The sequence below is a fragment of the Opisthocomus hoazin genome, chromosome 27 (assembly GCF_030867145.1).
Source record: "Opisthocomus hoazin isolate bOpiHoa1 chromosome 27, bOpiHoa1.hap1, whole genome shotgun sequence".
Classification (NCBI taxonomy): Eukaryota; Metazoa; Chordata; class Aves; order Opisthocomiformes; family Opisthocomidae; genus Opisthocomus; species Opisthocomus hoazin.
The window spans coordinates 4,185,342-4,198,049 of record NC_134440.1 but is presented as its reverse complement, the minus strand read 5'-3'; the positions used below and the strand labels follow the sequence as shown (position 1 = coordinate 4,198,049).

Sequence of the window (12,708 nt, the reverse complement as noted above, 5' to 3'; positions counted from 1 at the left end):
TTACTATTAACTAACAACTAGGGGAAAAATCATTAAAAATAAGCAACCTGAAAGATTCAGCTTAAAGATCTCCACTTGCTGAACACTGAACTGTGTCCATCAGAGTCCAGTAACAGACTGAGCTGGCAGTGTTACTGCATGGCAATGGGACAGCGCAAAAACACATGAAAGGAGAAAGAAGCCTGAGGCTGTGGATGGAACAGATTTCTATCTACTCATGGAAGCAATAAGAACCACACTACTACTACATTTACAATGATTTCCAATTCAATAATGTACCTGCCAGCACTAAAAACAAAGCCAGGCTTTTAGAAACCCTGATATTTTTTAATGAATGGGTACTTGGCTTTGCTTTCAACCCTTCTGATGCTGTCTTTTGGAGTGCAGTATGGATGTTTCTGTATCGGTTCTACACAACAATTTTGTTTTCTTTGTCTAACAAGAGCTTTTCTACAATATCAGTAATTGGAACAAAATTCAACACCTAAATTTTCAATCTCTGTCTCGTATATGTATCTTTAAGACAACATTCCATCATATACAGCAAACATTGTGACAGGATTGTCAGAACTTTTTTCATAAACAATTACAAATACTCCATGGAATCTTTCCCTTTAAGGATCTGCTTCTCAGGATATGGTGAAATTGCTATATGTTTTCAACAATTGTTTCTGAATCTTTACATCATTGGCTCTCAAAAACCAGTTTACAAAATAGCCTCCATGCAACAAAAACAATACACAGATTCTGCTACAAAGAATTTGTGAGTAAAGGCACACTGTACTAAAATAATTTAAATGCAAGTAAACCCTTCAAAATTTAGTATGAAACTCCTTTTTTATTGAAATAATGCCTTTTTATTACAGAAATATTAATACAAAAACAATGAGGACAGCATGAAGGTACTAAAAGACAGAAGCCAGTGAACAGTAGGTTTGCAGTTAAAACACAAACCCAACAGATTGCTGCAAGCAGAGCAGAAAGTGGTTTGCTCAGAGACAATGAACTTAACTTACAGAGCTGAAGTCTGCAAACCCCAAGGAAGAGTCTTTAGAAGTTTTACTTGAAGAGGAGGGAGCAAATGGATCTTTTCCACTAAATGGGTCCCCAAACCCCTTTTTACTTTGAAACGGGTCACTGCTGTCAGCCCCAAATGGCTGGAATGGATCATGGGGCTTGGGAAAATCTGAAGACCCAAGGTGGCTTACAGGAGTGCTTTTACCTGGAAAGTTTAGGGAAAAAAAAAAAGAGGAGAAAAAGAGAAGTTACTTACCAAGGACAATGCAAACCCCTTAAATAGGAAACTGTGCTGATACACTTTAGCATCATCCTTTCCTTCTGAGGTGGTGTAAAATTTAACCAAATATAACGGTACTCATTTCTCAATGCAAGTCATCTCAAACAGTTGTTTTATTTAAATTGATTTATTATCTTACTTACACATATTGCAATATTAACACCATTAAGATTTTAAATTATAAAATCCAATATAAAGACATTTGGTCAGAAGAATTTGGTAAGTATGACTTCAGTTCATTTTCCAGGATTGGAGACATTTCAAGTTTAAGTTTGGGATTATACAAAAGACAAAATAGTTAAAAACATGTAGCACTAAAAGATAAGTAATCAATAACATTAAACAGAATTAAATAGTAACTTATCTGTGACTTTACAGAATGCATGCATTCTGGGTTTTTTTCCTGGAACTGGTTTATCCTTCTACCACCACACATCCAAGGGAAAGGAGACTGATTAAGAAATCGCCTTGTCCTGGGGTGCTTGCTGTGCAACCCACCTTTCACAGGTGACTGCCTGTTCTTCTATTCCACCCCAGTAACAAATGAAATCACGGAACTATTGTGTATGCTCATAAATAACAGTTGGATATTTTATTTATTGCAATTAGAACCTCAATGGTTAATTTTTAACTCCCCTTGCAAAAAGTACTATTTTGTTAGGTCAAACAACTAAACAGATGAAAAAAAAAAAAAAAAGATTGCTTCTGACAGGTACACAATCCAGCGTCCAGGGAAAATACTCCTTGGATGAACAATCCTGATTATAATGCGTACTTGACAAAAAAAAAAAGGAAAAATCTAGAAGCGTTTTTAGAAGAAACAAATATTCACAGCTTCCTGCATAATAACCTGAATTACATACATTATTTGCATTAATAAAGCTATCTTTTTTGCAAGGTCCAATTCCTTGAACTATAATTTAATAGGAATCTTGTCATTTGTTCACCTCAGGATACACATACTAGGAAAGCACAGAGAAATTAAGTCGAACACCCAAATTTCAGAGTATGTACCTGGCATGTCTAAGACACCCTGACAGCTTTTAAAAGGTGCTTTGGGAGTTGCTCATGAACTTTATAATATTTGCTTAAATCTGTGGAAATCCTCATTTGTCAAACAGAAATAAAGATCAGCAGACTTACACTAAATAACCTATCCAGCATCCTGCCCTCACCCGCCGTTAAATCACAGCTCAGCCTCTCCTACCCCAGGGGCCAGCCAGAAGTCCATCTCCCCTCGCACTCAGCTTGCCGGGCATACAGCCCTCAGCGGGCTCCGCACCATGCTGCCCACACCTCCTCCACAACTGCATGGGGTGCAGAGACCTGCAGTCCTCAAACTCAGCCAGGCAGAGATTTACAGGGGAGCTGGAGGAACCATGCAGACTCTTATCTCAGCGCGAACATCACCCTTGGGCCTCAGGTGCAGTACAGTGATCACTTGCAGACACGGAAAATGTGAAGCAAGAAAGTCCACAGCTGAACAAGCAGACAGAAAGAGGCGTAGAAAACAAGACACATGCAGCAGGAGATAGAACTGGATTTGTTTAGTCTCCAGAGTATTCAAGGGGAACCTGATCATAGTACTGTAGGCAAACCTTCCACCAAGAAATAGGCTAATAGATTTAGATTTTACCAAGAGAGATTTACATTAGACAATCTGTAACATTTTTAGAACTTAAGAATACCCAAGACTGCCCAGCGAACCTGTTGCATTCCATCATCAACATATCCATGAGGCTTGAGAAATGGTTTCTAGAAATCACACTGGTTTAGCTGCCTTGAAGCTGGAGGATAAATGAGATCTCTTAAAGTTCACTCCAGTACTGCTTTTCATGGTTCAGTACATGTTCCATCCTGGTTAACAGATGTGGCAAGGATATATGGACACCTGCGTTACAACCACATGTGGGACTTCTAAAGACAGGCACATCAGACCAGTGATTTGTCCTTCATGGAAGGAAGTGACAAAATATACAAGAAATACCAGCAGCATTTGCTCTCCCCACAAACATGGAACCTCCTTCACCACAGTTTCAAACTGCCTTTCCTCCCAACAGAGGCCAGGCTTTGTTCTCTGAAATGGACTGCTGCATTTGCATCACCACGGCCTTTAGGAGATGCCACCTTCAGTCACAGCTGTGTAGTGTTAGGGAAGCAAGCAAACCTGCTAAGAGATGGGTAACTCAGCATTTCGTATGTAATTCTCCAGATAAAAGAGTAACTTCTTTTAAATTATAAAGACAATAAAAGTATCTGCAGTTCTAGTTTAAGGTGAACGCAAAATAAAAGCCCTCTACATTTTTTTTCCTCCTTCTTCTATTGCCCATTACCAGCAAGCAAATTCCCCCTAGCACCCTTCACCCTACACTACCCCAAACCAATTTTGACTGATAGAGGCCAAAATGACCCATTTTAAGCTGCCCTTTTCTTAGGTTAAATCTTCCGTTGCCGAAACCTCTTTGTGGAATTGGTGACTGTTCATACAAACGCTGGGTTGGCAGTGTATTTGCTCAGCAAACCTGGGTTTTCTGGGTGGCCTGTTTCACGTCTGCTGCACAAAGCCCCTGGTGGTTTCGCAACGCACACGAAGAGCGTCGGGGTTTCTCATGCTTCATCTTCGCACCAGATCACAAAGAATAACTTTGCTCAGAGGAAATGTCACCATGAATACTAGAGTAACTGCTGATAATATTGAAAATTTTCATTTGACATTCTGAGTGCCATTGTCTTCAGTTTTTGTATGTTAAATAACAGAAGAGGGCTTTAAATTTGTTATTTTGAAGAAAAGGTGAAAGAAGGAGACCCTTATAAAATCAGGTTTATTTTCTGCAAAGCAATCTTAAGGGCAGTGCCCATGCTGAATATGTCAATCCCGGCACTTACAGCAGAGTCCTCAACGAGCCCTCTCTCACTGCCCTCTGCACATTGCTTACAGTTTGTTTTATCCTGCCACACTCAGCAAACGTGGTTTTGAGGCCTGGCAGATGTTTGTTTGGTTCAGTTAGATGTACAAATTTACTCACTTATTAGCCACAAATTAGTAATAACGACACCAGAATTATCTGTCTGACCTTCTTGCTGGCTTACACCAAGTGTGAATCTCCCAGTGCAGTAAGCGTATACTTCAGCACACAAAGATTTTTGTATTCCCATGTTTAGTATGTCAAGAACGTGGGTACAGTATTTCTGTTACGCAAAGCAAAAATACCCAAACCACATTAAAAAGTCACCAACTGAAGGACACTGGTAAAATCATAATATTGCAAAATATACTCTTAGTAGTAACTGAGATTGCATTAATCTCCTATTCACTGGAAAATGTTACATTTTTACACAATACTGCTCATCGTTTTTGAGGTATAGCAGTACGAAAGTGCAGGCAAACAGTTGTAACCCCTGCTTATTTGATTTTTCTGCTAATAGCTTCAGGGGAAAAAAGTTCAGAAAAAAGCAAAACAGGTCCTATTCTGAAACCACAGCAGTTTCAGCAGTTACCCAAGTGGTGCACCCAAACCACACCGAGGACTCACTTCAGCAAAAAGAGATGATGAACAAAATGGTTTACCACAGCAAATGCTGTTAACTTGTAGTGAACTCCACCCATACGCAGGGTTTATCTAATTTCATACCCCACAGCAAACTTCAGGGTTGAGATCTATAGTTCAAGGCAAATATAATCTCACTGGTAGGATGCAATTACAGACTTTGTCTTACTGAATTACAAGATATTGCCAATGAAACAATGAAGTGAAACATTTATAGTTTTTTCTAGATTCCATGTTTCAAGGATGGCCCTAACTTTCTGCTTGGAAGTGTATCTTACCAAATTACAAGCAGCGGCACGTTTTCATGGGTTTGAAGACTGGATTATGCATGCTCACAGGCAAACGGGGCAGAGCTGAGATGATACGATTTAAACTTTCACTAAACAAGCACTCCTTTCCAGGAAACTTTCTAAAGTGAAAAATATGCTTTAAGAAGTCAGAGTGGTGCTACAAAGGATAAGTAGTGATAGTGTGAGTTAAGTCCATACCTGTGCTTATACTTCAACATGCAATACCAGGGTTCCTACCCTCACACCTTTTACATGCCTGAGGAAGTGTTGCTCTACAAAACTTTGGAGACTGTGCAGTATGCAAGATGCCTCCCAGCACATCTTTCTCTTGGCACTTTACCAAATTTCTGTATCATTCCTAACCTACTCAGTATGTTTTTCACCGTCCTGTAAAATTATCCAGCTTTTCCACTGATGCAGAACAAAACTTGCATAAACTATGAACTTTAGGGACTTACAGAAAAAATACTACTAGTTTTCAAAATGTGCTTGCAGGTTAAAGTAAAACCAATTTTCTACAGAATATTCAAAGTTATTTGTCATCAACAGGGGCTATTTCTGCACTGTATTTCAAACTCAACTGTTTGGCGATAAAGCTCTTTGCACAAAATTGCAATTAGTATTCTTAGTAGCAGAACGAAGAATTTTTCCTATGCAAAAAACCCTTGAAACTGTTTTTGCTTAACATTTGCAAAATCTGCACCTTGAGCTAGCCCGCAAATCTGAAAACCTTAGCTTAAGAGAAATATCCTGAAAACTACGAACTTCTTGAAAGGTGAGAAGAGAAATCGTTACAGATTCAGCCTAACAATCTGTTCTGAAACAGATTCTGAACAACCTCTTTCAACAATCGGTACTGAAATACCTTTACTGTGAGAGATCAGCACAAACAACAGAATCAAAGCGTGAATGGAATTTTTAGTTTGTGGCTGGGCAGGTGCTCCACCCATGAGTCATTTATCCTACTCGACAAGGGATGCCTGTGTTCTAACGCAACTGTCAGGGCTTCGAGAAGGCATGAAAAACAAAAAAGGTTTTCCTGTCAGTCACAAACTTTGAGGTTCAATTTTTCACTCTCGGCTGCAGATGAGGACAAAAAAATCAAGGTAAACAGGCACTGTGCTGCTTGTGAATAACCTTGGGTACTCGAGAAGCTCTACGGAAACAGGTGTGTGGTACCACTCAGAAATAAACATAACACACCCGTACTCCTGTGAGCATGCAACGAATAAAGAACAGAACTCTATACTCTCCTCTAGATTCAATGACTGATCCCCACAACTTGAATATGCCCATGCAAATAAATGCAAGGGAATTATTTTATGTCTTTTTCTAATTAATACAATTCTTTCTATTGTTCCTAACTCCTGATTACATCTGTTACACCTAACATGGCTTCTTTCTTCTTAAAATTGTCTCAGTAAATACACAGAGCAAATTTCTACGCAAATTCATGTCCTGGGAACACTGTACATGGTGCAGGTCAAACAGAACGGCCACAAAAACACCATGTGTTTAAACACTAAGCATTCTTAAGACATCACTTTCTTTCAAGAAATGAAATTGGTAAATGCACACAAGAAAGCATGCAGGCTCTGGTTTGCATCGTTTCTAAGCAAGACGTTGAACATACTGTGAAGCCTTATTTTTCATCTAATTGAGACTTTGAAGACACAGCACAGGCAAACAAACACTACTATAAACCCATTTATATGTCCAACTCAAAAAGTAACAGAGATCTATGCTCTTTTTTCCTCAGTGAAAACTGTCAATGTGAGGGCAGTGTGAACTGACAGTGGTCTTGTACTGCTTTAGAGATGAAAAAAGTCTAAGATGGTAAAAACAGTCAAACTATAAAATCCCTTACATTTAGAGAAGTGACACATACAAAAAAGAACTATATTTGTCATTGACATAAAGGAGGAGGAAGCATCAAATACAAAGGAAGACAGCAGCAGAGCAGGGCTGTAGAAACATCGCCCTTCTGTGAGCTGCTTGCACTCCCCTTCTGACTCGGGCAGGCACAGTGGTGGCTGACAGCACCGAGCATCTGATTACGCACAGGAGGAGTAAGAGAATGGTTCAAGGGGTGCAAAAGACATCCTAGAGAGTGCATCTAGCTCAAAGCTTCTAGTTAGACAATCCTGGTCCAGATAAGCCTGGAGTATGTGTGCATACCCCAGCCGGGTACCCACTCACTAAAGCTCTGAAGCCAAACTGCCTTCCGAATATTTTCTTTCAGTACAGGTTCTTAATCATGACCACTCCGTGGGCAAATCTCTCTTAAATTTACCTTCCAAGGTCCATGCATCATATGCACAGAATGGAAAGCTGCTCTATGAGTTGGCTGTTAATTTTTCTTGCATTTCTAGCTTCTTTACTGCTCCAGCAACCACACTCACAAGAAAAGGGCAAAGCATCCTCACCCAAGACTAGGGAATTATTATTTCTGTAGATAACAAATTACAACATGCATCACAGCTAAAAGTCTCCAGATTAGTTCAATAAAATATTAAGATCCTGAAGATCTTCACAGATCTTTAACAGATTTTAAAGCCCTGACCCCTTTTCATTTTTTTTAAGCCATCAACAGGTCCAGATATCATTTCTCTTCATCTGTCAACTGGCAAGATGAAAAAAGTAGGACTTGATCAGTCAGATTTTGCTTAAGTCAGCAGGGGCCTTTTCTGACTTCGTTGGTGGGACAGCAAAATACAGCTAGCAGTTTTGCAATTTGTGGTTTGGCAAGAACACTGAACCCTAACACCTTGGCTGGTTAAATTTATTATCAATAACATCATTACTATTATTTGGTAATAATTTCTACTCACTCATATTAAACAGTGTGCAAACCTTTGTGCTCACACTGAGGTCTTCTGTGGCTCCACACAATCCAGGCATCTCTGAGGGATTAGAATCATACTTTCTAATTCAAGTGCAGGCTGGTTAGTCCCCTATCCTGCCTTCTAAAGACTTTTTCCAATGTTTTGACATTTCAAAACCATTACCAGTCATAAAAACAATGTGAGAACGGAATCGATGTCCTTAACTCAAAGACAGAGGTGTTAACCACTAGCCTCTTTACAAATTGCCAATTTACAAATTCAGTTGCCATCATATATCAGAGCTACAAAGAATAAATGGATCAAAAAACAAAGCCAAAGTTCTATGACAAACTTACTGTGTGCAGTCTGGAATAATAATTTCCCAATATAATTTATTTTAATACCTGTCTTTCAAACAGCAGCTAAATAAATCCATTAATTTCTTTCTTACACAGGATGAATTCAATATGTAGCCCTTGGAATTCCAAGTTACATGATACTCTTCTGCTATGTATGTATTGGCATCCCAAAGAAAAACTGAATTTTTTAAAAGTACATTAGCAATGAAGAAGCTCACTACTAATACGATACCCACAACCTCTATCTGTCACTAATATACAATATAGTTAATACAAATTATAACATTTACACAGGCTAAAGAAAAAGCCAGAGTGATAAAAATAATTGGTTTTATTTAAAAATCATTGCAAGAAGAAGGCACACTGAAATTGGAAAGTACATTTTCTTCCTGCGTTTTTAGGACTTTTATACTCTTTCAAGGTTAAAAAGGTCAAAACCACTATAAGCAAGCAATAAAAATTTAGAAGAGGTTGAAGGTTACACACTGGTTAGTGGTGAAGGTTCTTCCACTAATATCACTGGTTAACAGTACTGTTATAACCGCAATGTGGAATGCATGGTGCTGCATTTAAAGGAAGTGGTAAGGGTGGGGCAAAAGCAGTAGGTCCCACGATCAAAGCACTAGAGCATTGAATTTTACTTATAACCCAATCACTGACACCCACACAGCAGCTTCCTGTACTTTAAAAAAAAAAAAAAAAAAAAAAAGAAAAAAGAGAAAAAAAAATCTGTTTCTCTCTTTTTGTAATCAACAACTTTTACCTAGAAACTAGTTAGCGGTGAACTCTGACTGATTTCAATCTGCAGCTCACGGCAGAAAACATAATTGTTCATCTGTGAGAACCTGTAAAAACCATTTTAACTGACAGGTTTCAGTGTATCAGCTCTTTCAGACCGTTTTATTCTGAATTACACGAAAGTCTTACAAAACCCAAGAACCAGCGTAAGAACATGAAGCAACCAGAAGTTCAGTAGCGCTGAACACTACAGGTAGTCCTCCAGGCCAGAAAATAACATGTACTTCGAAATCCACAAGACTTAGCTATGTCTTTGGACAGCTAGAGAAAATAATTTGCACTGGAATTCAGGTCCCTGTCACTGGGCATCTTTGCTTAAGTATGTCAACACACACTACCATTATTTTTGTGTAAGTAATTAATATTGTCTCGTTTTCCATTTATCATAACCTAATATGCCAGGCACAGGCCTGTTTATATCTGGATATTTTTTTTGTGCTTTTTGAGCATTATTCAAGATACAGCATCAACAAATATAGAAAACCTTCCACTTCTCTCTGAAGAAACCTTCAAATTCTCCAGTACCACCTGGTGAACATCAAATTGCTTCAGCCAAATCCCAGGGGAGCTGTACGAAACCTAATGTCTGCTAGGAACTTCATGGACTATGAACGCATTCCTGAAAAGAAAGAACATGCCCACACTCCCTTGAAGATTTTTATTAGAACAGTCTAGTCAGCAGAGGTAAAGAACTTTTTCTTAGCTGATTTTCCTCAGCCTAAAAAGAGAATCCTAAACCAGGTAAGGGACAGAGATACATGCAAAGATTTGAAGCATCAGTAACAGCTATGTTGGAACTTTGATGTACACTGGTATCCAGGCTTGCTGATTCTGAAATGCCTTCTCCATGTCATTCTCTATTTTTATTCACTGATTTATTAGCCATCCTTCAACTCTCTTTAGAGATTCTGCATTTTAAATAGTTATGTTGAAAAAACACAATAGAGCATTTAATCAGAAAAACAAACATATGAAATTTCTCTTGGAACAAGCAAGGATCAGTTTAAGACTCTGTAGCATCTAAAAGATCTTGAAAGACTTTGGTTCAAAAGGAGTGAGAAACAAAGAAAATGATTCATGAAGAACAGAACAAGCTCAAGCCTGAGATCCAGCCTAAGACACAACTTTAAGGACATAATCTCATGATTGTCTTCCCCTCTCTTAGTTTTCGAGAAGGGAAAGATACTGATCTCAAGGATGTCTAATCCATGCCACACAGTGTTTGCCTATCCTCACCAGACAGTAACAACCACAGACAGTTGTGAACTGAAGTATCTGTTAATACAGTCAGGAGATCATAGCTGCTTCTCAACATCCAAGCTTCAAAAAAATCCTAAACACCAACTAAAAAAGGTAAAAACCAACGAACCAAACAAAAACAACCATCCAACCTTCACTTCACAAGCAGTCAGCACGATTTGTAAGGCCAGACAATGATAACCCACTGCAACCCTGCTGCTGACAAATCTGGCAGTGGCATTAAAGTTCCCTCAAGCATGGTACAAAGACTGTCTCCAAAGCCTTCATACGAGAGCAGCTAACCTTAACTACACATGCCTCACACAGGTTTTTCCAGGCACACCTGAAGGCCTTTTGATGTGACCTTTACTAGACGGTGAATATAGGAAAAAGAGGCTATGGCTGACGCGTTTCCCTGGCCCCGTGTTAGTTCCAAAGGTTTGCTCTGCTTTTGTCTTCGTGAAGAATCAAGACCTGACGCACAACGTCATTCAACTGGACAAAACACAGACATGTGGGCAAGCAGGGAGCTGTGGCACACGCTGGCCGCATGCTGACCATCCAGGACACCCCGCAATACCTCAGCAGATTGATCAGATGGTGCCTGCGCATCACATAACTCCTAAGTAACTTTGCCTATAGAAAAACACTGAATCGGGACAATCCCTGCTGGATTTTGTTCGTTTCTGCTATCAACAACTGCTTGGGAAATCAGACAGCTTCCAATACTCTGCAGAAATATTTATTAGTATTTTCTACTTGACTGTAGAGTGTTGAGGACCAGCAGAGCTTTACATTAGCTCTTCGTTGCACCTGCCTAACAAAACGCAGGCAAACACCACAAGTGCTTTTCAATATTAAAAATCCTCCCCAACAGAAAGAACTGTTTTACTAAAAAGAGTATAAACTGGGAACAGAAAGGCAAACTACAGATTTGTCTGGTAATAACTAGCATATATTCATCCTTCAGCAAGATCTTTATCACCTACTTGTTTTTTAATTAAACAGACCAATGAGAAAGGTAAGAAACAACGGAAGTTTCTTGTCTGTTGTTTGTTTTCTGAGCAGCGTTCCCATTTCTAACACACACTTGTACGCCTGTATCTCTTGTTAGAATCGCAGTATATTACTATATAATTTCTCATGCTTTAAGTAACCACTGAAGATTGCCTTAGTTGTGGAAGGAAGGGAGGAGTATAACTGCATACGCACATGAGGCTTATTTGCTTTAAAAAAACCCTGCTTTGTTTCCTCCTTAGTCTATTTTATCACAACAACATTTGCTTTTGGTAGAGCAGCTGAACCTTACAAATATTGTGTCTCCCAAGAAGAGGGGAAGGTAGACATTTAAGCAAATTTTTTAAAAGACTGATTAAAGGCTGAGTGCACACATCTAAAATCAAAACAAATTATTAGAGCTAAACATTCTCAAAATTCCTCAATTTGTACAAGGAGGGAATTAAGAGACACAAATCCAAAAAAAACCCATGAATGTGAGTTTATCCTACCGCATGTATCTCTGTTCTTTGCTGTTGCTATTACATTGTATTTGCTAGGAATAATCATGTTTCAAACAAGAAATAGAAAGAAACCACATGAAAGAGATAATACAGGTGTATTTAGTATTTGTTTGACTCATTCAACTTTATATAGCCCTTTAAACACCAAATAATTTTATGTAGAAATGTCTTAAAAAGATGGCCACTTACATACTTCCCTTGAAAACCTAATAAATAAAAATAGCATCATTCACAATGACAAATAAGGTTACCTTCAGCTTTTGTATTTCTGCTTTTATTCATTTGTGTCCTATTACTTGATATTTGTCAACACCACATATTACGGGTTCTTTCAATGACTAAAAGTTCTCTAGTGCCTCAATAGCAGAAAATATTTACACAGAGGAAACATGGAACAGATTGCTTCAAGAACTTTTCCACGACCCTAGAGCATTCCTGACAAATTTTCATCAATACTTACCTACACAGAACCTCACCATTTGATTTCAGGGTTTTAGTGTGCATCATCACCTCTTGAGCATTAAAATCACACTAACAGCAACAAACTAATGCTGTTGCAATGGCCTGCTTGTAAGTCTACTGTATTAAACAGTATTTTCCAAACCTTGGATCAGTCTATGGGATAGTTAATGACACCTTCAGGACACCCCGGTAAACAGAAAGCACTTTTCACATTATCCAAGGAGCTAGTTCTGGCATAACTGGCTTGCAAAACCAACCAGCCAGATCAACAATATCTGTCATAAACAGGATGGGTGTAGGGTGCATGCTTTGCTTCAAAATGCAACAGCAGAAAGGTAGACAATCCACATATTTAGACAGGTAGACATTA

The 12,708-nt window shown here is 38.7% G+C and overlaps 1 protein-coding gene across 4 annotated transcripts in view; it reads right to left on the bottom strand.

Moving 5' to 3' along the window:
• Positions 1–12,708, bottom strand: part of EPS15L1 (epidermal growth factor receptor pathway substrate 15 like 1) — a 45,116-nt gene that overhangs the window by 8,623 nt on the left and 23,785 nt on the right. For all 4 annotated transcript variants that reach the window (XM_075443999.1, XM_075444000.1, XM_075444001.1 and 1 more), the window contains one exon: positions 1,017–1,222. In XM_075443999.1, the coding sequence (XP_075300114.1) occupies positions 1,017–1,222 (206 nt within the window). The remainder of the gene's footprint in view (positions 1–1,016; positions 1,223–12,708) is intronic.